The sequence below is a fragment of the Pogona vitticeps genome, chromosome 2, assembly GCF_051106095.1.
Source record: "Pogona vitticeps strain Pit_001003342236 chromosome 2, PviZW2.1, whole genome shotgun sequence".
In the NCBI taxonomy this organism is placed as follows: Eukaryota; Metazoa; Chordata; class Lepidosauria; order Squamata; family Agamidae; genus Pogona; species Pogona vitticeps.
The window spans coordinates 91,697,328-91,722,612 of NC_135784.1; the positions used below are offsets into that span (position 1 = coordinate 91,697,328).

General features: G+C 40.7%; 1 protein-coding gene across 1 annotated transcript in view; it reads left to right on the plus strand.

Annotated features, from left to right (window-relative positions):
* The window catches only part of LOC110080775 (LON peptidase N-terminal domain and RING finger protein 1), a 47,659-nt gene that overhangs the window by 16,631 nt on the left and 5,743 nt on the right, over positions 1 to 25,285 (plus strand). The window contains exons 3-11 of the mRNA XM_020796942.3: positions 186 to 308; positions 2,024 to 2,158; positions 3,062 to 3,188; positions 4,191 to 4,305; positions 14,653 to 14,767; positions 17,327 to 17,448; positions 18,788 to 18,946; positions 20,606 to 20,768; positions 22,459 to 22,605. Coding sequence (XP_020652601.3) covers positions 186 to 308; positions 2,024 to 2,158; positions 3,062 to 3,188; positions 4,191 to 4,305; positions 14,653 to 14,767; positions 17,327 to 17,448; positions 18,788 to 18,946; positions 20,606 to 20,768; positions 22,459 to 22,605 — 1,206 coding nt within the window. The remainder of the gene's footprint in view (positions 1 to 185; positions 309 to 2,023; positions 2,159 to 3,061; positions 3,189 to 4,190; positions 4,306 to 14,652; positions 14,768 to 17,326; positions 17,449 to 18,787; positions 18,947 to 20,605; positions 20,769 to 22,458; positions 22,606 to 25,285) is intronic.

The following is a 25,285-nucleotide window of genomic DNA, read 5'->3' on the forward strand; positions in this document are numbered from 1 at the left end:
CCGGAGGTCAAGTTATGATAATAGCAGCTGCATGTGGTTCTGTGTAATTCCTATCCAAGGCTTAGCTGAAATGCGGTCGATCAACCCTGGGCCCTGGGCATTATGTAATGCAGTAAATTGTCAAACCACTGAGTGGGGTGACGTCTGAAATATTCTGCTAAAACAATATGCTTGCTTCTTTGCAGGGCTTCTTTAGGAAAGGGAAGATGCTCCTGGAAATGGGAAAACAATCAGAGGCCCTGCAGCAGTTCCAGCATTGTCTTACATTGAATTCCAGTTTCTGTGCTGCTCAATATGAGGCGGAAAGGGTAAATGCAGAATTGCAGTTTGGTTCATAAATAAAGTAGGGAAAATGAATGGGCAATGCTTTCCAGGATTACAGGATATATCCTTGAGATTCTTTTTCTGTATAAAGAGGTGGAACGCTCACGTGGCCGTACCGTAGACCTGATCCTCTTGGTTTTAAAATTTGGCCTTTTGATACAGATACTGGGGAGATAGAACTTATTCTGAAGTGATTACAGTGGTGCCTCGCTTAGCGATTGCTTCGTTTAACGATGTATTCACTTTGCGATGGGTTTCTTTGAGGAATTTTCAGCATCGTTTAACAATGTTCTCTATGGGGGAATTTCACTTAACAATGTCCATGTTTGCTCATTTTTAAGTGTCTTACAATGTTTGGAACATGTTTTAAATGGTTGGAATAGTTAGTCCACCTTGTGAAACCTATGCACACTTAGTTTGGCTTTCTTCTGAGTCTTTGTTAATTTTTGGTGATTTTTTGTTTTTTCCCTCATTGAAATCCAATGGACTGTCCGTCCAATGGATTTCAATGAGGGAAAAAACAAAAAATCACCAAAAATTAACGAAGACTCAGAAGAAAGCCAAACTAAGTGTGCATAGGTTTCACAAGGTGGACTAACTATTCCAACCATTTAAAACATGTTCCAAACATTGTAAGACACTTAAAAATGAGCAAACACGGACATCGGAAAGCCATTCAAAAGCACTGAAGCCGGCTTCAGTGCTTTTGAATGGCTTTCCGTTGGGGAAACATTGTTTCACTTAGCGATGTTTCCTATGGGGATTTTTGCTTAAGGATGTTAATCCGTTCCCATTGGAACGGATTAACCGGTTTTCAGTGCATTCCTATGGGAAATGGTGTTTCACTTAACGATGTTTCCCATAGTGATGGGTTTTTTGGAACCAATTAACATCGTTAAGCGAGGCACCACTGTATTAAAAAACACAAAACTGCATAGTCCAGTCAAGAAAAATGATACAGGCATTTTGGTAAGTGGCTAGTAAGTCCCTACTGTTGCCTTCTGGCTGCTTTGCGTATATATTTTGTTATATATTTTGCTTATACATATTTTGATGAATGGTGAAAATGGTGGCCAGAAACAGATGGCCTGTTCAACAAGAAGGAAGAGACTTTTATAAAACAATATTGTCTCAAAGTGTTTATTTTACTTGTTCCATCACAGACCTCTGATATGAATGTTTGATTGCTTGAGGGGAAAGAGAAATGTGCCTCTGCAGCAGCAGTGAAAGCAGGAAGGAAGCCTTTTGGGGCATTTTTCAGCATTCACGGCCTCTCAGCACCCTCCCCTCACCAGTGTACAAATTCTGTCTGTCTGTCTGTCTGTCTGTCTGTCTGTCTGTCTGTCTGTCTCTCTGTCTCTCTCTAGCTGCTTCTTTCAGGAGCAGTCATTCTCAATTAGGGGGCTGACGAGTCCTCTAGATGTCCCCAAACAAAGCAACAAACAAACAATCTGGAACTGCTCTTGTCTTGATAATTCCTAGTTTCATTTTTTAAATGGCTGAAAACAGCCGTTTTCAGACTTGGTAGAGCCTCATAGTGGGAGCTGGAGTAAAAAAAATGTGCCCTCTACCAAGTGCCCTGATATCAGTCACCCCTCCATTAGTGTCATGATCTCCCTTCCTCATATTCTTCAAGAACCAAATTCTACTTTATAGTCTCGCTCTTTCCAAAAATGATGTGGTGTTTTCTTGTTCCCAGATTCTCACAAATGATGCCTCCCCTCTTCCAGGCACTGTTGTGGAGCTAAAGAGTGATCTCAGTCAAAACTTGAAAGGGTCAAACTCAGGGAAAGAACAAGCTTTATTTGTATCTTTGGAAGAAAAACCTTTGCAGGTAAGCAATCTGGGTTGATGAATATACGCACTGCAAGGCTCAAGGTGGCATGAAGTGAGGTATGCAATGATACAGTACATCACTGTGTGGATCTTTTCAAGAACTCCTCTTGCGTTCATTGAGCAGTTTATGGGCTAGACCCGACCATCAACAGAATCATCCTTCCCTTGTCACTTCCTTGCATGTAAGGGTTCACCACAGGTGCATGTGTTGTTCCCACAGATGTTCATCAAGGAGTGGAGAGGTGGTGTGTGTGACCCTAACCTGTATGCCTCGATCACTGAACATGTGCAAGGGTTTGTGTAAACCCACCTTAAACTTGTGCAATACTTTGGAATGTGACTTTTCAAAAATAACTTATGCCAATTGCTCTTTAATCACTCTAACAATCATTGTAGGAGGTGAATTTGGTATTGCTGCCATTAATTTGTTATTGCTAATGAAAATAAGGTATGTTGGACAGTGTATGTGTTGTGTTCTATTTGTTTTTTAAAAATGCGACCTTCACTCAAGCATTGTAGGGAGGCTGCTTTTCTAACCTTACTGGAAATTTGAGGGACTTGCTGCAAGTGGGGGTAAGTTGAAAATTGTCTCTAGCAAAGGTTTTATATTAAACAAGGTTTAATATTCAACAAGGTTGAAAACATGGTTCATATGGCAAAGTGTGTGTGGCTGCATTTGCAAAAAAATATGGTGACATTTAAACATTTGAATATTTCAGGTCTCTAGTCTTTGTAAAATCTCTCTCTCTCTCTCTCTCTCTCTCTCTCTCTCTCTTTCTCTCTCTGCACATAGACATATAGGCTCGTCTCTCTTTTCTTCTCTTGTTCCCCCACCTATATTTTACTGTTCAACTGTTATGTAAAAGGAGTGTTTAACATGTTGCTTTTCTTTATTAAATAGGATGTGAGGAAAAAAAGGGAATTTTGTCTGGGAGAAATTGGGTCTGAGTACAACCAGGCAGCACTTTCTATGCCAGAGTGGCTGAGGAAAAAGTCAAATTTGGATGTTTCTGTAGAGAAAGAAGGAGGTAAGAATTTCCACATTGTCTTTAGGCCCGTGCTATTCTTCACTGCAATTCTTGCCTCTTTGCCTTGGAGAAATAACAGAAGGCCCTTTGCTTCCTTAACTAATTGTCACCAAAATGAATTCAGTGTGGCACCTTGATACCTCCAGTACTGCTGTCTAAAGTATGCCGGTCGACTTTTATAGCCTCTGTTAGGTATAAGATTTTACCGGACAAGCAGAGGTGTCATCTACAGAGTATGAGGGATCAGTTCAGCAATCTTTATATTGTTGCAAGGCTAATAGTAATATTATGAACCTACCCTTATAGTACAGTTATATTGGTATGGAAATAATTTTTGGAGACGGGAAAACCTGCTTTCCTACCTGATTATGTTAATAAATGCCTAGTTATTTTCAGAAAGGGAAATGTGGATCAAACTGAAAACCTATCTCACCTACCATTCTGTTCCCAGAGTGGTGAACCAGGTCCCTTTGGGGAGGGTCACAAACAAGACATCAGTAAGCTACCAACTTGCTCTTGATGTTCCCCAACAATGCACTGATATGGGATGACTATTACCTGTCAATAACCATATTCTCCACTGTGCTTGGGTGCCGGATTAACTAGTGACTCTTCCTAATCTCAGATGGCTATTTTATCCATTGGGCTGAGGCAGGTCTGGATTTGCCACTGATTCCACAGTGAGCTGTGATCCCTGTTTTCTTGGGTCGTGTACACAGTTACCTTTCACCTCTATACTGAAAACCTCTAATGAACATCTAAAAAGATGTAAAGTGGTCTTTATTAAAAGAAATGTACTTGCTAGCTGTGTGCAACATGAAACCAGTATAATATTTGTAATCTATACGGATCTCAAAAGCATGCCAGAACTGTGGCTTTGTATACTGAATCTGTTTGCACTTCAGACGATCATTTGCAAACCAACAATTGATGCAATTAACCTAGTGAGGCTTAAGGCTGGATGGGAAGTTCAACATTTTTCTCTTTCTTTTGCGTAACTAGATTTGGAAGAGGGCACATCAGCAGATGCAAGAGGACAAAAGTCTACCCAAGACTATCAACCAGATTTTGAGAGCCTCCTGAGTACATCAGACCTGGAATGTTCTCTTTGCATACGGTCAGTTTGTACTAGGACCAAGATAAAGGCTGCCTGATTTAAATAATGGCTCACCTTTGTGTGATATGGAAACTTTGTATGAGTTGCCTGATTAACATTCCAGTAAATTATGGCACACCACTGGAGGTGTAAATTAAAAAAATATGGAAGTTCAGAAGTCAAGATGAGAAACTTTTCCCCCAGATATTTTTAGGAGGGAAAAGAGAGAGAAATTCAAAGTACATAAAATATTTACTTATCAAACTTAAAGCTTACTTAGCTATTTTAAATGATAGCTGTTTCATATAATAAATTGAATGACATATTTGAAAGTGTAAGTGCATCAGAAATGGGAAAAGGTGCTGTTTTTGGCGGGGAAAGGGTTAGAGGTTTTGAAACAATTTGCTGAATTCTTTTTCATGTGATTTTTCCCCTTAATATTCTATGTACATTTTTAGGCTTTAATCATGTGGAGACTCATATTCTGTGTTGTATAAAGGTCTTGCCACCGTTTCACTGGAGTATAGTAGGGCCCCCTTATCCACAGGATTAGTATCCATTGATTCACTTATCCCCAGTCAGAAAAAATTAAACATATTCAAAGAAAAATCCTAGAAATATATATTTCTAAAATGAAGTTACCAGAGTTGGCCACTACAGGGAGCCAGAGATAATTTTATGGTCAGCCTTGGAAGAGTGAAAATTACGAATACAGTGGTGCCTCGCTTGATGAGGATAATCCGTTCCGGCGAAATCCTCAAGCGAAATAAAAAAGCCCATTGAAATGCATTGAAAACCGCTCAATGCGTTGCAATGTGCTAAATACCTCAGCGTCCAGGGAAGATCCTCCATGGGGGGGCCATTTTCCGATGCCTGTGCAGCGAAAAATCCATCCTAAAGCACAGCAGGGAGCCATTTTACACAGCAGGTGGCCATTTTGAAACCCGACGATCAGCTGTTTTGATCGTCGTAATACGAAGAATAGGTTCCCGAAGCAGGGAACCTATCGTCGGGAAATGAATTTTGCCCATTGAAACATAGTTTTGCGATCGCAAAAACCTCATTGTCAAGTGGATTTGTCATTTAACGAGGTAATCGTTAAGCGAGGCACCACTGTACTCCTTTTTTCAGACAGCCCCCTGAAAAATCCAGGTGACCATGGCTGTAGGTGGCCATATGATGTTAAATATACACACTTTCTTGTCCAAGTAGCAATAAAGGGAAGGAAGCAGTTTATTCTCCAAGACATGACAGGACAGGCTTGGTGATATAAAGCATAGTAAATGTATATGATGTATGATGGAGCAATGAGTCAAAGTAGAACTCCACCAGAGGGCATGTTTGCAAATTCAGATCGTTATTCAGTTCGGTATGCCAGGACCTAGAACAGTTATACAACTGTTCTGTTCTCCGAATAGATTATAATTTGTTGTTTATTTCACTTGAAGATTTGTCCTTCACAGAAGGGAAGCAGAGATCCTGTGAGTTCAGCCCTCATGGCATTCCTGCTTCTTGTCTAGCGTGCGTGTGTGTGCGTGTGTGTGTATTGTATATATATATATATATACAATATATATGTAGTGTGTGTGTGTGTGTGTGTGTGTGTGTGTGTGGTCCATTTTCCATTAATTTTTCCTAGTTGTAATTTTTAATCTATTTATTTTATTTGTTTATTAAACTTGTATCCCGCCCATCTAGACAGTGTCTACTCTGGGCGACTCACAACACAATAGAATCTGGTTTGTTGATCTACAGCCATTCTACACAATGAACTAAAATGCAACTTAGCCTTTCAGTATGGCAGTTGTTTCTGGAGCAGTTTCATTTATTGTTCACCTGTAACCCTTTTTCTCTGAAGGGAGATTATTTATTTTATTTTAAATTTTATTTATTTAAAATATTTTCATCCCACCTTTCTCAAAAAGAATCCAAGATTAAACAATATTTCTAAGCCAGTTATGGTACCTGTGTGGAGAGGCGTCCTGCTTGCTTCCCAATTTCCCACTCCATGCCCGTATCTCTCTAAAAGGTGGTGGTGGTGAAATCTTCCAAGAAAATAGTTAAGAATGCTGGGGCATTACATTACAATTGAAACATGAGATTTTGAATTTAGTTGGTCAATTCACAGTTATTCCAGGCAACTGACTGAAACACATCTCAGGCTTTCATACTGCTGAACATACCAGCACTATGAAACATAGTGCTGGTATGTTCAGGGTTGTTATGTGTATATTACAAATGAGCTCTCGTTCTGTGAAGTAGAGCAAATTTTAGTACTTGCACAAGAGTTGGCTTCTTCCCTTTGTTTCTGTGCATAGTCCTAGCATTCTCTCCCCCCCCCCCCCCAATTTTCTTCTAATTAAAAGTCAAGTAAAGCTTTCTGCACATGATAAGCTTAAGCTCTTGTCTCTTGTTCCTTTTGGTGAATTGAATGGAAGGATGAGGTTGGGTTTGATGTGAGAGCTGTAGAGGACTAGACCATAAGGGTTCCCCTAAATGTCCAACTGAAGTTCAAGACGAACTCTTCTGGCTTATCTTTTCACCGTTAATCAAGGAAGTGATGTGGAGAAATGGAAGTTAATGATGTCTGGATACTTTGGGACTGATCTCTGTCTCTCTTCTTCCTTCTCTCTGTCAGGATTTAAAAGCTTAACTCTCAACTCTTGCCAACAGTCTGATGATTGGGGGATTTATGCCTGTAATTAGGAGTATCTTTATTGAATTACCAGCTTGGTAATTAAGGCTCATCCACATAAACATTAATTAAGGAAAACTATGTGACCATGTGCTTTTGAGGTCAAAGTAAGGCTACGGTGAATGGACTTCAGAATAACAGAAGGTCTAAGGAAGTGGGTGGCGTATTACAAGCTGATGGTCTCTATGACTGGCAGAGACAATTGCATTTGTCTGGAAGTAAGTCTTATTGAACAAAATAGGGCTTACATTTGAGAAGAAATGTCTATGACTGTGTTTATTTATTTATTTATTTTATTTATTCATTCGATTTCTACCCCCCCCCCGACAGCATGTACTGTCTATATATCTGTATAGGATTATATGACTCCCCCAGCCTCCCCATAACAAAACTGTTCATAAAGATGAGTGCATAGGCCTTTTGAAAACTGAAAAATGGTAAAAATACAGCTATACCTGCATCAGGTTGTAGGTAGCAAGGTTTCCTATTAAGGTGCCCCAGCCTTGCAAAATTCTGGAGTGTCGTACTGTGGTGTTTAGTATATCAACAAGAAATACAAAACAGAACAAAAGAAAAAAAGAAAAAAAGAGGAAGACTAAGGCATTGTTTTGTTTTGTGTTTCTTGTTGTTATGCTTGCACAGACTAATATGGTGCGGAGTGTAAGAGACCAAGTGTGTGACCTGCTGGATGCATGATTGGCTCTGGCAGTCTATGTTAGCAAGCAAACAGTGACAAAGTCTGACAAAAGAAATGATTATATAGAACTTACATAATCATGGTTGAACAGAACTTATACAGTAAAGTGGCACACCTGCATTATGTTAATGCATCTGCTATGCCCAGCCAGAAAAATACTGGTGATTGTTTGAGATGCTAAAGTGCACATAAAAAGGTATAAGCAGAATTCTCTGCTAAAAAGCAAAAGAGACAACCATGGGTGACTGTGAAGATGAGAAGCCAATAGATATAAATACTTCACAATTTGTCGCAGGCAGCTCTCTGTTTTCCCTTTTAGATGGAGAGAGGTTTCTTCATGATGGACATGAATTAGCTTGCAGCTCCATGGTCAAGTACTGCAGGATTTGCTCTGCTTTTAAAACGGGTGAATTCAAAGTATTTTTTTTACTGATTGCATGATGCAAAAGCTGATTCAAATCAGGCCAACCCTTTTTGCTCCCAAACCAGCATTTTTCTCTGCTGCCAGGGGGCATCTACTTTTTCAAGCTAGAATAATTTGAACGGGCTTCTTCCTATGTAGTTAATTGAATATGGTCTTGTAAAGATTGGGGGGGGGAGGAGAGTGTCTGTAGGTGGTATTTCGGAGATGTAGGCAGTTCAGGACCAGAGAACATGTCCTTGCATTCTTTTCTCTCCCCCAATCACCCTGCAAATTTGTAATTGTTTTTTAAAAAATTCTTACATGTATGAGATTAGCACTAGATCATCTTATCACTGGGTCATCATTGTTATTTCCCATATTTACATCTGGTAAAAGGATTGGCAGAGGTGAGATCAAAGGAAGGAAGCAGGCCTGTGGGCTGGAATGCATATTGCATTGCGTCCAATATGAATGGGGAATTCCTAAATCAATCCACAGCTGCCATGTGAGCACTGATTACAATTTTACACATAAATCAAATTGCAGCAAAGTGTTTTCAGTGTTTTAGCACCCTTACTTGGTTTTCTGGGGCTAATAACTTTCATAGATTGGGTGTTATATAGGGTGCCTGTTTTCTCTCTTTGCCTGGGCAACCCTACACCAAAGAAAGATTTTGTAGGAAACGAGACATTACCTGGATGCCTATTGTGCATCTGTACTTCTGTTTCTGTAATGTTGGCCCTATGACTGCAACTGTTTTTCTGTGGACTGTTGGTTCATTTGTCCTTGTAGCCTTTCTCTCATTAGCAGTCTGTGTAATGCTACAGAAAAACTGAACACCTGGGGACGGTAGCATTCCTTGCACAAGAGGGCTGTCTCCATGGTCTTGAAGAACACTTGGTGTGGGCAGTCTTTAAAAATCACTCCCTGGATCTTGACGTGCTTGAGAAGTTCAGTGAAATGAGTCACCTTTCTCTTCTAGGGAGACTTTGTGAGGTAGTTCAGGTGAAGACACTTCAGCCTCACCCATTCCTGTCTGGATTTGGAATGGAATGTGATGTATGGTCCTCTCTAGGAGAAGAAAGCTGAAGAAGGCTTGTCCACTCACTTAGCATGCATTGCGGTCCCCATTTACCTGAGGAAAGAAGGTTGGGGTGCCTTTCTTGAGTTTAGTCCCCTCTTAGTTTGCTCTTCAGTTCCTCTCTCAATCTTTCTTTAAGCAAGTAAGGGAAAAGCCTCTTGCTCCTCATGACAATGCTAATGAATTACACTAGGAAGGCTTGATTACAAGCTTCCTCATCATGTTAGGTAGTTGCCTTGTAACTCCGCCACCTGCTGGTCTGTTGAAAAAAGCCCTCCTTTCTCTCTCCCTCTGTGGCCAGATAATGGGGAGAAATCTGGGAAACCCTGAATTCCTGGGTGTGACTTCACAGGGGCTGAATGTGAATGAGATCACATTTCCCTCACTGATGTCTAGTTGCTGCCTCGGTCTCTTATTAGCTTTTGATACCACTGAACATGGCATCCTCTTGCACTGAGTCGGGAGTCAGAGGAATTATTTTACAATGGTTGTGCTTGTATCTGTGAGAGAATTGCCATGTAGAATAATAGCACCAGGCAATGATGTATCGGTGCCTTAGCAATTATTTTGTGACACCCCTTAGGATGCCGTTTTGTCCCTAATGCTATTTAGCTGCTACATCAAATCATTTTAGCAACCATTCAGAGAAGTGGGACCCGGCGTTCTCAGTGTGCCTATGATGTTCCATTGTGTCCCCTGCAACACATCTGTGTTAAAAGGGGCAATAAAGGTATTGAATGGATGTCTTGATGCAAACATGGACTGCATGAGTTGTAATGAACCAAATCCTGGAAAAATGGATGTTGAAGAGTGAATGGTTCCAGGGATTGGATTTCATGATTTTACCTCTTAAGGATAGGGATTCACGTCCTTTGAAATAATGAATATTAACTTTGGAGGTCTTCCGGATCCATCATTGCCTGCAGAGGCTCAAGTCAATTCTGTGACAAACAGTGCCTGTTATCAGCTTTAGTTGGTGCAAGAAGGAGCACCCTTTCTGAGACAGAGGGTAGCTTAGTTTCTCCGGCTCAGGTGTGGCTAATCTCATGTGTGGACTACTGTGGCTTGCTTTGCATGGGACTTCCACTGAATATGGCAAGCTTTAGCTACTGCAGAATGCAGCTTCTAGGGTTACCATATCAGGTTTATATCATGCCCAGACCATGAAAAAGTTATTATTATTTTCACTATAATTCTCAGAATTTCCCTATCCATGGAATTTGGGGAGTTCTAATCCTTTCACCAAAGTAAATGTGCCAAATTGTGATTATGCTGGCACGTCATGAATTGTTCTGGGCGCCTATTAGCTATCTTTAAGGTTATATTATAAAGATGCATATCCCTGAAGAACTCTAGACCAGATTTCCTGAAAGACCTTTGTAGGTCTGCAAAGGCATTGAGCTTGCTCATGGTGCTTCATCCATTTGGTTATCATGTGGCAGTGATCTAGAATCATTTCCCCCCTCCTCTTCTAATACCTGTACTGTGGAATTGCCCTCCTTGTTCTTATCCAGAAGGGAGATGTGTTTTAGATGCCTCCCGAGCATATATTTCTTTGCTCAGAATTTTCTGACGTTCTTTTGAATTTCATACTTTTTAGATGTTGAATGCTGTTTTATCATTTTAAGTCAACTTGTTATTCTCTTGTGGTGCACTGCTGAGACACTGCTTTATGATCAGCAGTCTAGAAATTATGCTAAACAAAATGAATGAGTTAATAAATTTTAAAAGTGTCATATTGTTAATGTGTGTGACCGTATGTGTGCAGGAAGTTGTGGATGCTGATGTGTGACTAGTGCTAGAGTCTTTTTTTAAATTATTTCTCCTTCATCCGGTATGTTATTTCATAGAATAATTCATTGCATGTCAGCACTGGGGGGGGGGGGGGACACACAACTGTTTTAGATACAGTCTCAACACTTCATTTCCTGGTCTTCCTCAATATTGACCATCTAAAAAACCTGCCCAATCTCCTCCACTCTTGCCTGAAAATTAGTCTTGTCTTTGTTCATATTAAGAAGTATTTTTTTTAAAAAAAGGATATACATGCCTCATGTACCTTATATTTATGTGAGTCAGAATTCTGTCTATACTGCATGTACAATGGCCTGTCTTGCAGACCGTTCCCTCTTCCTACTTTGCATAGCAAGGTTTTCACTTGTGCACAAGAAAGCCCCACAGATTTAAACAGAGCTTATACAACTGCAAGCGAGGGAGCTTGTGGACTGTTCCCTCCTTGGAGCATGATGCTGCTGTAGAGATGCATGAGAGTTGTGCCACTGATCTTGTGCTGGTGGAGCAAATCAACGTTTTATAAAAATTGTAAATGTGGGAACAACCCCCCCCCCAAAAAAAAAATTATAACTGTAAACAATTTTTTATAACTTCCAATGAATTCTCTAGGTATCTGTTGCTTGGAAAATATGGATGACTACCAAATGCTGTGATGAAACCTTTGCTTTGGGTGGACAAGGGATAAGAGCTTATTCATCCAGATGACCAGTCACACTCACTAGTGAACTAGCCCTTGAATTGACATGAATTTAAGTTTGCACATTTAATCAGAAATACACATTTTTCCTAGGTGTTTTGATTACTCCCCCCTGCCCACACAATACATACCTAGAAAACTTGTTGAAAAACAGCTCTGCTTTGTGTTTATGTGAGAAGTGGTTAACCAATGGAAAAAGGAGTCAGCTTCTGGGATTTTCCTTTGCTTGTGTCACTTTGTGAATGGTAGTGAGCAAACAGGGTATCCTGTAGACCAGTGGGTCCCAACCTTTTTGACACCAGGAAACGGTTTAGATGAGGACCATTCTCCCAAGGACCGGGTGGTAGTGGTGGTGGTGGGCATCCATCTCTGCATGCGTGCAAGGGCATGCGTGCATGCATCTCTGTCTGTGTGGGGGGGCAGGTGTGTGTGTGCGTGTGCAGGGACGTGTGGGAGTCTGTGTACATGCGGCGGTTGGGCAGGGGTTGGGTGTGCATGCAGGAGGCAGGTGGGCATCCGTACATGTGTGTGGGTTCGGGCGGGTTTGCGTTCATGCGGGAGTGTGTGTGTGTGTGTGTGTGTGTGTGTGTGTGTGTGAGAGAGAGAGAGAGAGAGAGAGAGAGCAGGAGTGTGCACAAGTATGTTCCACTGGGGTCTCTGCAGTCCCGTCCTTCCAAAGCCACAGACTGGGACCAGTCTGTGGCCTGGGGGTTGGGAACCCCTGCTGTAGACCATCTTGACTGCTGGCATAGATGTCATCAACATCCAGGCTGTCTTTTGCTAGGTAAAGATTGGCAGCCTTTTTCTTGCTGACAATATGGGAACAATATTATGCAGCAATATTGGGCTATTTCTTGGTATATAAAATCGTGGATACAGAAGCCCTATATCCAACATTCAGAAACTGGATTTTTTTTTTTTTTTTGAAAAATTGAATGTTTACTTTACAGAACTCTGCCTTGTTCTCTGGGGCGACATGCACAAAATAGAAAGGCCTGTGTTACGGCTGAGCAATGGGTAGACTGCATATTCTGCTTAAATACAGATGATTCCCATGGTCCATCTAGCCCTTACTTGTCTACCTGATGAACATAATTGTGGGATAATCATGGTCTGCTCATCCTGTGCAACTGACTTGTTCCATCCAGTCTGGTGACAGCATCCTAGAGGAAAATTCCAGGGCAGTAGCTGTGCTCGCCTGCAGTCTTCTTGCTGCATGGACAAGAGTCTTGTGGCATCATTAGATCAAAAACTTTAATGGACTACAGCCAACTTCTCAGATGCCCCTGAAGATGAATATTGCTGGTTTTTACTGTTTCATAAAATTGTCCTTACAGACCATATAGCCGAGTTTCTTTTGTATTTGCTGGAAAAAGCTTGCTAGTTTTTCATATGCCACAAGGCTTTGCTGTTTTTGCTGGAGGAAGATATTTTCCATGCTCAGAGAATACGACCAAACATAAAGAAGCCAGATTCATGGGTGTCTTTTATGCAGAGTGATGGCCGTAGTTTGCCTGGGGTACTATTGTCAACTGTGACATGGTAAGTTCTCCCTGAACTGTGGTCTTTTTCAATTGTTCCATCCAACATAATTTATCGTGCTGTGCTAGGGGTCAAATTGGGGGACTCATTCATGCAAAGTAAGTTTTGGTTCCTTCCCAAAGAGCTCCTACATGCTGAAATTGGTGAGGTGGGGGACACTATTTTATGAGCTGGGACATTCAGCAAATCATGACTCTCCCACTGAACACTTTTCAGGGGTTGGCGTGTTTTATACATTGTCTTGCTGGGCCAATGCTGTCAGTTGGAAAGAGAATACCAGTTTTAGCCTTGATGCAGTGCAAAACAGCTTGATGGCATACTCTTCACTGTCTGATCATAGCTGTCAAGTACAATTCCAGCTGCAAAACAATATTTCTAAACATTGTTATTCTGGAGCTAGAGTTATGGTGAACTTCCAGGTTGCCATGAGAATTTAACTCAGTTAAAAATAATTAACTTATTTTGCCAGTCCTGTTGACCTCAGAGTGGAACCGGTGTCCTTCCCATGGCATCTTCTCTTAATGTGTATGCATGTTGTGGACCGAGAAGAGTTATAAATGAACATAGTTTGTCTTGCTGATAATTAAAACCTTTGATATTGATGTTATTCATGCTCAAGACAGAGATTTGCATATGTATCATACATAGAATATTGCTCCATTTATTGAACTTGTAGATGGCTGTATTCAGGTACACAGCTAGTATACAAAATGGACTAGCCCTGTTCTTGCCAGCCAACCTGCAGTGCTCCATATGTAAAGCATCAGATTATCCAGATAGTTACAGTTTAGTTTGCCGGTACAGGATCAAAGCAAATCTATTAGCAGTGTTTTGGACAGAAGCAGTTTCTTCTCGATGTATTCTCAAAGGCTTTCATGGCCGGGATCCAATGGTTATTGTAGGTTTTTTGGACTGTTTGGCCGTGTTCTTAAGATTTTTTTCTTCCTAATGTTTTGCCAGTCTCTGTGGCCGACATCTTCAGAGGAGAGGAGTCAGAACTCTGTCTGTGCTCTGAGACGGGCGAAATGTTAGGAAGAAAAAACTTAAGAACACAGTCAAACAGCCCGAAAAACCCATAACAACCACTTTCTTCTCAGCTTACATCCCCCTTTTTCATGCTGTTATTAATAATAATTAACTTACTTGTGACAACCCTCTCATGTGCAAAGTACTTGGAAATGGTATTCTACGGCCTCCTTCTGGTGGTGTTCTGGGATTGTGCGGTTTCCCCAAGGCTGCACCGGTGACAGGGCATGTCACTCCACCAGCCACAAATGCTCGAAGTGATCTCAGCAGGTTCCTCCCCAGGAGGTGTGGTAGGAATTTGAACCTTCAGTGCCTTGACTCGGGACACTCTGGTAGCCTTCTCGGCTGCACCACCTCTCTCCCCCCCTCCCTCCTTGCTTAGATTAGTAAGCGATTAATGAGGCATTGTTTTTTTCATCTGGTTGTTCTGCAGTCTGTTCTTTGAGCCTGTGACTACACCCTGTGGCCACACTTTCTGCAAAGAGTGTGTGGAGCGCTGCCTAGACCATCGGCCCAACTGCCCGCTTTGCAAGCAGAGCCTCAGAGAAGTAAGAGGAATCCCTGCCGAATGTTTAGAGGGTGGATAAAGAGAATGGTCGGAATTATTTGCTCCATGTATCTCTGCTGCCTGGAGTTGTTTCTTTTCATTTCGAGAGGGATGGGGTGCCGAGGGGGATGGTGGGAGAAGGAGCTACTTTACTGGATTGTATCTCTGCACATTGAGAATACTACTCTTTCCCTCTAATTTACTGGGATAGTTATGAGGGCTTGCGGTATATAGCTCAAGTGTCCTTTGTGAGAACAGGCCTTCTGGGCCTCTCCTATCTGTGTGAAAGGGGAACTTCTCGAAGGTGCGATGCTATAGCAGCAACAGTGACTCTCAAAATGTCTATATTACAATGTTGTTTTTAAGTGCTACTGTTTCTGATTTAGAGCAGTCCTAATAGGCTCTTAAAGGTATGTGAGATTATCAATTATTATTGCTGCTACTCTGTGTGTTCCCCAAGCAGGGATTTGAGCACAGGTCTCCTGAGTACTTGTCTGATGGTCCATTTGCCATACCATACTGGATCTGTTGGACCAAATTAAGTATCTTTAGCTTCCAGGATTATCTGATAAAAGTTTTTGATTCCTCTTCAAGTGCTAGGTTGGAATAGATTAATGAAGTGTTATTAGAAATGACTTCACATGGAGAGTCAGTCAGAAAATGTTAAATGTTGAAGGGGACAATTAGTGGGCACATAACATTTTTTATTCAGTAGGAAAACATTAAATAATACTTTTAAGGTAAGAAGATCACCTGACACATAGTGTTATTGCTCAGAAATAGGAATCACATACACCATACCAGGAGTGAGAAGGCTAGATAGTGGATACAAGACCATAGTTCTCCTCTGAATAGGTGGCATTTCTTTCTTGAAACAAAATTAGAAGAAATGTATGCAATCCACGTACAGTATTTATTTCCTCCTTACACTATTTCTCCTTTGTATGAGATGATGTGGGGAAACATCAGTATAATTTGAATATATCCAGACTTCCTGAGCCCTTCATAGAACAGAGCTGAGATTGAAAATAAGCAACCAAGGGCCTGGTTACATTAAAGATACGTTACACAATATTCCTCGGTGTTATTTGATTTATAATCATGTGATGGACAACATCTGGAGGCAATATTTGCACCAGATTGCTAGAAAGAATTATGGGTTTGATGCTAAGAGCATCATTTCTCACTCTTCTTCAGTTGCTTGGAAATTATAGATAATACAGCATTGGCAACTTTTCAGATCAGCAATAGAGAGGTCTGTGAAACCTTGAAGACTGACAAATTATATTTGACATAAACTTTCATGAACTACAGAACACCATCAAATGTGGAAAAAATTGTTAGTCTATAGTGCACAACAAGACTTGTTGCTGGTTTTGCTGCAGCAGGCAAACATCCCCCCCCCCGCTCAACATTCCCTCATGACAAGAAGGTCTCAACTAATGACTTATAGCACATAACATTAAAAGAAGAAAAGCAAGTACTTTACTCCTCTGTATGTTACTATTGAAAAACTGGTGAAGGTTAAAATAAAACATGAAATGTATTTCTTAAAAAAGCAAAGGGCACTGCTTATATACCACCCCATAGTGCTTCAAGCACTCTCTGGGCGGTTTACAAATTAATTATGCAGGCTACACATTGCCCCCTCCCCCCCAGCAAGCTGGGTACTCATTTTAGCGACCTCAGAAGGATAGAAGGCTGAGTCAACCTTGAGCCGGCTACCTGGGATTTGAACCCCAGGTCGTGAGCACAGTTTTGGCTGCAGTACAACAGGTTAACCACTGTGCCATGAGGCTCCTACAGCTGGGTCTCTCATACCAGGATGTATTCTGGTTTGTGTTTTTTGGCTCAAAGCATATGAACTACATTTTGTAAATAAAACTTCTAAAGTTTTATTTTTACATCATTTATTTTTCAGTTCAGTATGGACAAGAGCTTAGCATAGCCTGAAAAGTTTAAATGAAACACCAGCAACTGACTTAGTATGCTTAAAGTCAAGGAAGCAAAAGTCTTCAAGCTGAAATTATTCCTTAGTAGGTCAGGAAACTCTCATAGGGATTGGGAGGGGTTTGGATCTGGAATGTGTGGTCAACATGTTACAAAAGTTGTATCCTGTTGGATGGAAATTTTGAGGTTTTGCACCACTTTCAGCTGCTTTCATGGGGTGGGTGTCCATTAATAAATCATCCCAAAGCTCCTGAATCCAATCTTCACTGACTCCTGAACCTTTCTGAGGGGTTGCAGTTGTGGCACTTGCTGATGCCAAAGAGTGTAAAAGAAGGTGTTTTTGCATTGTAGGCTACCTAGATATATCCAGATTTGCAGGTACTAGGAGGGCTTGTGGTGTTTGTTTTGGTTGTGTCATCAAATTCCTTGAAGATATTGTCCCAAAATGCCTGTACCAGACAATGTGTCTACTTGAAAAAGAAAAGTAAAGCTTTTATGAAGCTTTTATAAACAGGGGATATGAAATGATGCATAATTAAGGTGTGTCATAAATACTTCCCCTTTTTTCTTCTTGTTGTTACAATTTTGAAATGTCTCTTATTTCTTCTAGTACCTGAGAGCTGGAAAATATAATACCACAGTTCTGCTGGAGGAGCTTATGAAAGCAGTTTTCCCCTCACAGCTGGCAGAAAGGAAACTGATCCACCAGACAGAAATGGCAGAACTTTCAAAGTAAACAGATATTTTTGGCTGTGCATGTTTGTGTGTGTGTGTGAGAGAGAGAATGAGAAAGTAAAAGAGAGAAATTGAGATGAGTGAAAAGCTCTGATGGCTCACTGTAGCCTGAAAGAAGTACTTTCCGCAATCCTAAACTTGTCTACTTAAGGTCACTGGACCTTAGTCCCAGATAAGAGCAAGGCTATAGCCCTAACAAAGCACTTACTAACAATTTGATCAGGATCCTCCAAAGAAAAAGGGTTGCCAATGGTGACATCCAAATTATTTGGAAAAAAAATGGTTTGGAGTAAGAAAAGCAGAGCACGTTATCGGACATACTAAGTTCAGAAATGCAGATTCGTGTCACCCACTGATGACTTAACTGACTTCATTTTATCTCTGTTGCTGGTCCTTTATGAAAGAACGGTATTAGGATGCACAAATCTGTTTGGTTCAGAATGGCTTTTGATACATTTTTTGCTCATATATTTAAAATGCTAAAATAAACAGATTCTGTTCCTTAGATGTTGTGAGCCATGGTAGCAGCCTAATGTGAGAAGGGGAACTGGAGGAATATACATATGTTAAAGGGACATGAGAGAGAGAAAAAAAGAGAGAGAAAGAGAGAATCGTATCATGTGTGAAGTAGAAATAACATTGCTAATACGGTAGGAGTTTTCGTGAACTTGAATGTTATGAGTCATTTAAGGGCCAGCTTCAGTAACCCATAATATTTCCATGGCAGAAATATTAATTTTTCTTTCTGTCTTAAAAACAATGCCCCTATATCCTAGTGGGAGGGGGATCTTCTGACTAATCCTTTCTTCCTCCAGGTACCTCATATTATCATCCCTTCTGGCCCATGTCTCTTTTCTCTCAGCCTCTCTATGCCATCACCCCTATCCATTGCCAGTTGGGTCCCCTGGTGGCATTTTTTGCTTCTTACAGTTGGCTCCCATCTCAGAAGAACTGGCACTATTGGATAAGAGTTAGTTAGCTACAGCACCACTAGAGTTCACATGGGGATGGGGATGTAATGCTAGGCAGATCATAGGTGAAGTAGATGTGAGTCTTGATGGGCCCTGGGAAGGTATGTGGGTCCTGGCAGCTCAGTAAATTCACATCTGGAAGGTATGAGCAGCACTTAGGAATGCAGAAGAATAAATGTTCCCCATTCATCCCTTGCCCTTTTGGACTTTCAACACCTCATAGCCAGTTAAGATACATGTAGCACTTCAATTACCTTTAAAGTATATAGTACAAGTGATAGCTTGTGGTATCTCCTCCTACAATGTGTTGCTCCTTATCTGCATTGGGAATGTGTAATTGTGTTTCTCACTTCCTGTTCCTGCAGCCTGACCAAGAGCATCCCAATTTTTGTGTGCACAATGTCGTTTCCAGGCATTGAATGTCCTCTCCATGTGTTTGAGCCTCGTTACCGCCTCATGATGCGAAGATGTCAGGAGACTGGCACAAAGATGTTCGGCATGTGTATGTATGAGAATGGGAAGAGGTGAGTGATAAGGGAAGGATCAGTGTTGACCTTGCTAGTCTAGTTATGCTAGTATTGAGGTATTTTTCCTTGGTTGAACCAATGGGCTCAGCCTAGATAGTGCAGTACTTGAAGTGACCTAGGGTGAAGCTATTAATGTGGTTCTAATCCTGATGTCATACACCCCAACAATCCCCAAATAGAAATCAGTCAGACCTTTGTACATTTGTACATTTGTACTTCTTGTAGGATCTTCAGCTCTTCACATTGGACATTTGAAGGACTCACTGGTTTTAAGGTTGAGAGGGGAGCACAGAAATGGGGTCTATGCATGTCCCGGATCCCTACTCCAATTAGAGGCCCGTTTGCATGTTCAAGCAAATGTCTGAATAGGGTTATAGACTTGGGTTCTCTTCCCATTTCCTGCTTGGCCACATTTATTATTTGAGCGGGGAATGCCCAATTTCAGCCTCTGTTTGTAGTTAAAATACTCAGCTTCTCCTTTTATTTGTGGCCTTTTTCTAATAAAGTGTGGAAGAATGTGCATTTGGGAAGGGAAAACAGTCCATATTTTCATAGCAAATGTGCAGCAGTCTTTGCTAGGTACATCTCAATGGTCAGTAAATACCAAGAATAGAGTGTAGGTTTGGTGATGAAGATTGATTTGCATTTCATTGATGCTCTAGTCACATGGACTTTCCTTACAGAGGGTCAGTGCTGCAGAGAGCCAAGGAACAGCAGGTACAGCATGGTTGTGGCTCCTGACATTGCCTACTGCCAGCCCTATCCTGGCACTTGAGGCTCCGTATAGAGATGGTAGGATAGTGGAGCTTCATCCATGAACCCTGCTCATGGAGGCAGCCTGTGAAATGGTCTTAATGTATTGTTTTGGACCATCTTGTAATCCCAAAGATATCTTATGAATCATTGTCCATCTACTATTAGTGGTTTAAGGGGATAAGTAAAAGATATAGGGAGTTTCTTCTGTGAGACAAAGGTTTAATTGATAACTGAGTGGCAAACAAAGGTGAAACTGCTAGGGAGACCTTTCAGCATCTGACAATGATTGTATTTATTCCTGAGATGCAAAGTTGCTTGTATTAAATAGCTGCACTATCTTTAAAAAAATAAATAAGTCAGTATGGCAGTCCTTCAAGGCAAAGAGGAAGTGAAGTTCTACACAGCTGAAATTTTCTCTTCTGGTGGTGGGTGACCTGCAGCTGATGGGCCACTTTCATCCTCACTCTACTTATATCTGCTATTCATTGGAAACTCAAGAGCTGCCTCCCAAATTTGGTGCCGCTGCCAACAACAACAACAACAATAATAGAAGAAGAATGTATTTTGCTTTCAAATATGGGGCTCTTGGAGGCTCCCAGAAGTGTAATTCTTTATTAAAATATGGCTTGTGTTTTCCAACACACTTTTTTCTGAAGGTAGAAAGCTTTGCCCTTTTAAAAATTATTTGCACATCTAGTGGTCCTACAAGGCCAAATTTCAGTGGCATGGTGGGATGTGCAAACTGTTATGGCTTCTTGGAATATGATTGGTTCCTAGACCTACTGAATTTGCCCACTCCTACTCTACAGAACCAATAACAGACCAGGATTCGAGCCAATAAAAACTGTGAACACTTGTCTTCTGCGTGTTTCCTCTCATTACTCTTTCCCTTCTCTTCAGTTTTGCAGACTATGGCTGCATGCTGGAGATTCAGAAAATAGTATTTCTGCCTGATGGACGATCATTAGTGGACACGATAGGCAAGCGAAGGTTCCGGGTTTTGAGACGGGGGCACAGAGATGGCTATAACACTGCTGACATTGAGTACTTGGAAGATGAGAAGGTGAGGGGTTGCATGTGGAGTATTGCATGCAGAGTCTTGCTGTCGTGTCCTTAATATGGAATAGAGGTTAAAATAAACTCGGCTTTTCAGAATACAATAGGTGCTCAGCTGGTGGTGTCGTTTTGGTGATGGTGTGCATGTGGTGAGCATTCATGTCACCAACCACGAAATAGTCTTGGTTTTGCACTAAGAGCTCTCCTCTTCAGTGCTTGAAAGTTCTCTGGAGGAGAGATGCAAATAGGTGGGGCTGTCAAACAACAAAGTAATTACAAGCCTATTAATTAATATAACTGATCAATTGAATTTAAATACATTTTTTCAGGCTAACCTGAGTTCACTTCTGAGATTGTTGGGAATGAGAGGGAACTTGCGGTTAAACAAACAAAAGGCACTGCTCGTTCTTTGTCGTTTGTTATTAAATTTATATCATGCCTATCTACCAAAATGGCATTTCTTGCTGAAAGAAAATGACATATTTGCATTGTATTTAAAGTGTGGCATTAACTCTTAGTATCAGTAGTGAAAATGGACTATTGGCAGTTAATTAGCTAAAGCTTTAGTTGACTTGTCTGTTGTTGGAGGCTTGTATCCACAAAGATGAGTAAGGTGGTAACTTTTTTCTTCTGTCTTGCTAGATAGCTCAGTGAATTAAGTATGAGCCAGAGGCTGGGAGTTAAATTTGCCCACTGTGCATAAGAGAAGTGACATCCTGTATGGCCTTCAGCAATCTGCACAATCCCAGGGTGTGCCTAGAAGAAGGGTGTGGGAAACCTCTTCTGAGTACTCTTTACTTAAAACGTCCCTGAGAAGGGTTGACATAAGTCAGAATTGACTTGGTGACACACAGTTATTTTGATGGCAACTGTATGAGACTTCTCATCAGGCAACTAATGTAACAAATTATTACTTAACCTATCTTAAGATGCATCTCAAGACCGTTCAGATTCCGGAATACAATGTAGTTTGTTCATTTTATTTATTTAAAGTATTTTAATGTCACCTTTCTCCTTAGAAAAAGACCCAAGGTAACTTACAGCATTTAAAGACAATATTTAAGAATGAAACAATGAGCATACAAAGGTGGTGTACATCCAGTATGGACTGGGAGCATGCATGCACTCACACATCATCAAAGAAAAATGTGATCTAACAGCACTTTGTCTGTTCCTTGTGTCTTGGAGGGGTTTTTTTGGGGGGGAGGCGGGATTCACCATTTAGCTCCATCATGTTCTGCCAAGTCATTGTTCACGCTTGCTTGCTTGCTTGCTTATTTTCTATACTGGCCTTCTGGCTACCTAGGCCACTCTGGGCGGTTTACACAGTATAATAAAAAAGACAAAACAATACAATAACAGGATGGTAGTATAAAATAATGCAATATAGACAAATGGAAATAATATCAGTAAGGCATTAAAATAAAAATACTGTAAGGAGAGCATGGTGGGGTTGCACAGTAGCTGTTGTATCAAAGGACAGTAGTCTGGGAAGGCCTATCTAAATAGAAATGTTTTTAAAAATTGCTTAAAAGTTCCCAACAAAGGCGGGCGTGAATACTTAGCTTTGGTCTCTCTTTACCTCCTTCATTCTTTTCTGCTCTCAATCCTTGCTGATGTGCCTCTGCCTTTCCGCAATCCACTCCCCGCTTTCCACTTGTTTTCAACTCCTTCCATCTTCTGACATCTTTGCATAGGTGGAAGGAGAACAACTTTCTGAACTTCAGTATTTGCATGACTATACATACCAGCTGGCACAGAGATTTTATGAACATGGGGACACCACCTTCAGACAACTTTTGATGCACCATGGATCCCTTCCTGAGAAGGAGGAAGACATACAGGTACTGTTCATTCCAGATATGGTTGATGCCAGTGTTCTGAAAAAGAGTGGGATCTTGGAAGCCAAGTTGGGACCACTGGGATTCCCAGTCTGGATCAAAGAGTTTCTGTGGCACCCTTTCTTGAAACCCTGACACCTCTAGCAGCAAAACAAAAACTCAGGGGCCTTCCATGCCTAGAAGCTTGGTTTGTTACTTCCCTACACAGGGAAGGTGAATGGTAAGGCTCATGAAATTAAGTTTCAGGAGTCTAATCCAGAGGTCGGCTCCCATGGGTTATGTTAGGGCTCTTCTTGTAGGAAACATGTCTACCTCTAGTCTAAATCATAATGTTCCAGGACAAACAGAATTAGAAACCAGAGGATGTTAGAAGTTACTGCTAATTCGCACATATAGGTCCTGTTCCATCTTTGCTCTTTTGAAAATCAGAAGAAATCTATTTTGTTGGTATCCGTAGCTGCAGCACTGGGCACAGTATTTTATACTGGCATGCCTTTGGTAGCATCCTGTTGTCCACAGTTGTATCCCAAAACTAACTGAGTATATCAGATGCTCACAGAATTACACATTGGAGCCATGCTAAGCCATTTATTCTATAGATAGTGCTTGAGGCACCAGTATTAATGTTCTTGATAATAGCTGTTGCTATTGCAATAGCATTGACTCACATTCAAAGCAAAGAGGAACTGGCATTCTACAGAACTTATATGTTCTACAGCAGTGGTGTGTAATAGTTCAGTATACAGTTTTACAGAGTATGTGATGTACACTATGGAGGAGCTGTTAATACAACTGGAAAATCTGATCATGACAGTTCAGGAATTCTTGCACTTCTCTGTTTCACTGGTTGATTTAGCTCACTGATTCATAGCTCTGTGTTTCAGCCAAATTGAACCACTCTCTTGTTAACTTCTTGCTTTCTACATAAAATGGTACCAGCTATTCAAGACATGGTGCAAATGTCAAGCTTTCAGTATGGCATTAGTCTTGGTTTTCAAAGAACGCAAGTACAATATTGCATCCCGCACTTAATCTATTCTGTGTAGCTGTGGATTCAGTGAAACACAAGAAGTTAAGGGCAGCCCCACTAAGACTGCATTCTTATGTTCAGTTCTGGGGAGTGCACTACTGAGTTAAAAATGCTTAGCAGACATACACAGTATTGAACTTTTTTGAACAATTAAAATATTTACCACTATTTGCGGTTACAGACTAATGTAGCCAGCCCGCTAAAAATTTTAGTAACATTGGTCATCTCTATAATCCCATGATTCCTAACCTGGGAGTTCAGGTGTTCTTGGACTACAACTCCCAGAAGCCTTCGCCATTAGATGTGGGAGTTGTAGTCCAAGAACTCTGGGGACTCAAGAAGAGACATGATTCAGCATTACCGATTTTTCAACTTCCCCTTAGTTATCAAAACAAGTTTTGGATAGTAAACCATCCAAAGCACTGTTTAGCTGCCACCATTGATTTAAAATGTTTTCAGAGAAGCTCTTCATGAAGTATAAGTAAATGTTGTAGTCTTTCATAGAAGTGTCATCTGTGGACGCTGGAAAAAGCACTCCATTTGTTGATTGCCACATTGAGCCATTAAAACATCCTTCTGGCCAGAGTTGTGAAGCTTTAACTACCGCATTTAATCCTCAAGTACAAGTACAAAATAATTTTTAGAAAAGCTAAAGCTAATGTGTGTTAGTCTCAGAGGACAAACCACATTTCTGTTCAGTTTGTAGTTTTTATGTTCTTAGAGGTTATTTTAAACCTCTTTTTTTTGGTATTTAAAATATGTGTGGAAGTTATTTATTCAAAACCTCCTTTTCCAAAAACTAAATGCTGCATTTCTTCCAGCTTCCCTAGGGGCTGTTCGTAAATTATTGCCTCAGAACTATGTTGTCTAAGTTGCTAAAAAAGAAAGATGTTTCTCGTGTCTTTTATTAGTTTTATGGTATGTGGTTCATTGTTTTGTCAGACAATCTTTTGCTTCCTAAGCCACAAAAATCAAATGAATCCATTAAAAATAAGGAAATTTTGAGTACTTTTAATATATGCCCCCTTAAATAAAGATTGCACTTAGAATACTGTCTAGATGGGAGGTATTGCTTATTCAGTCCATGAACTCTAGTTTTAGGATTGCTGTACATAAATCCAAGTAGGATGGCCATGTGTGCTACTTTACAGAAGACAAATCCTTATTTTTAAATTGAAAATTTACAGTTTAATAATAAGAAATCACATACAGGAAGAACAGTTGTAACTGGTCAACAGTAGTTATCTTATAGCTCGAAGTCCCACCTGGTATGGTGATATGCTTTGTATTTCTATGTCAATTATAGTTACTGCTTATAAATTTGGACATATATGGGCACATGCATGTAAACATGCATGTAAACTGGCACATACTAAATTTGTGCAGGATTATGTTATCCTTTTCCCTACTGATGAATTTCCCCTTTTGAGCAATGCCTAGATGGTCACTTTACAAACAAATCATTTCTCAGTTGTTAAAATCAGTGTAGAGAGCAGTGCCTTTTGGGGCCATTGTCTTTTCCTTGAGATGCTTCATCTTCTGTTTCGAATGTATAATAGCAAAGATAAACCAAGACTGGTAAGCATTTACGCGTTGTCTGGGGACAAATCTCAGAATGCCAATGTGAGCATGTTTTCAACACACTTCACACTG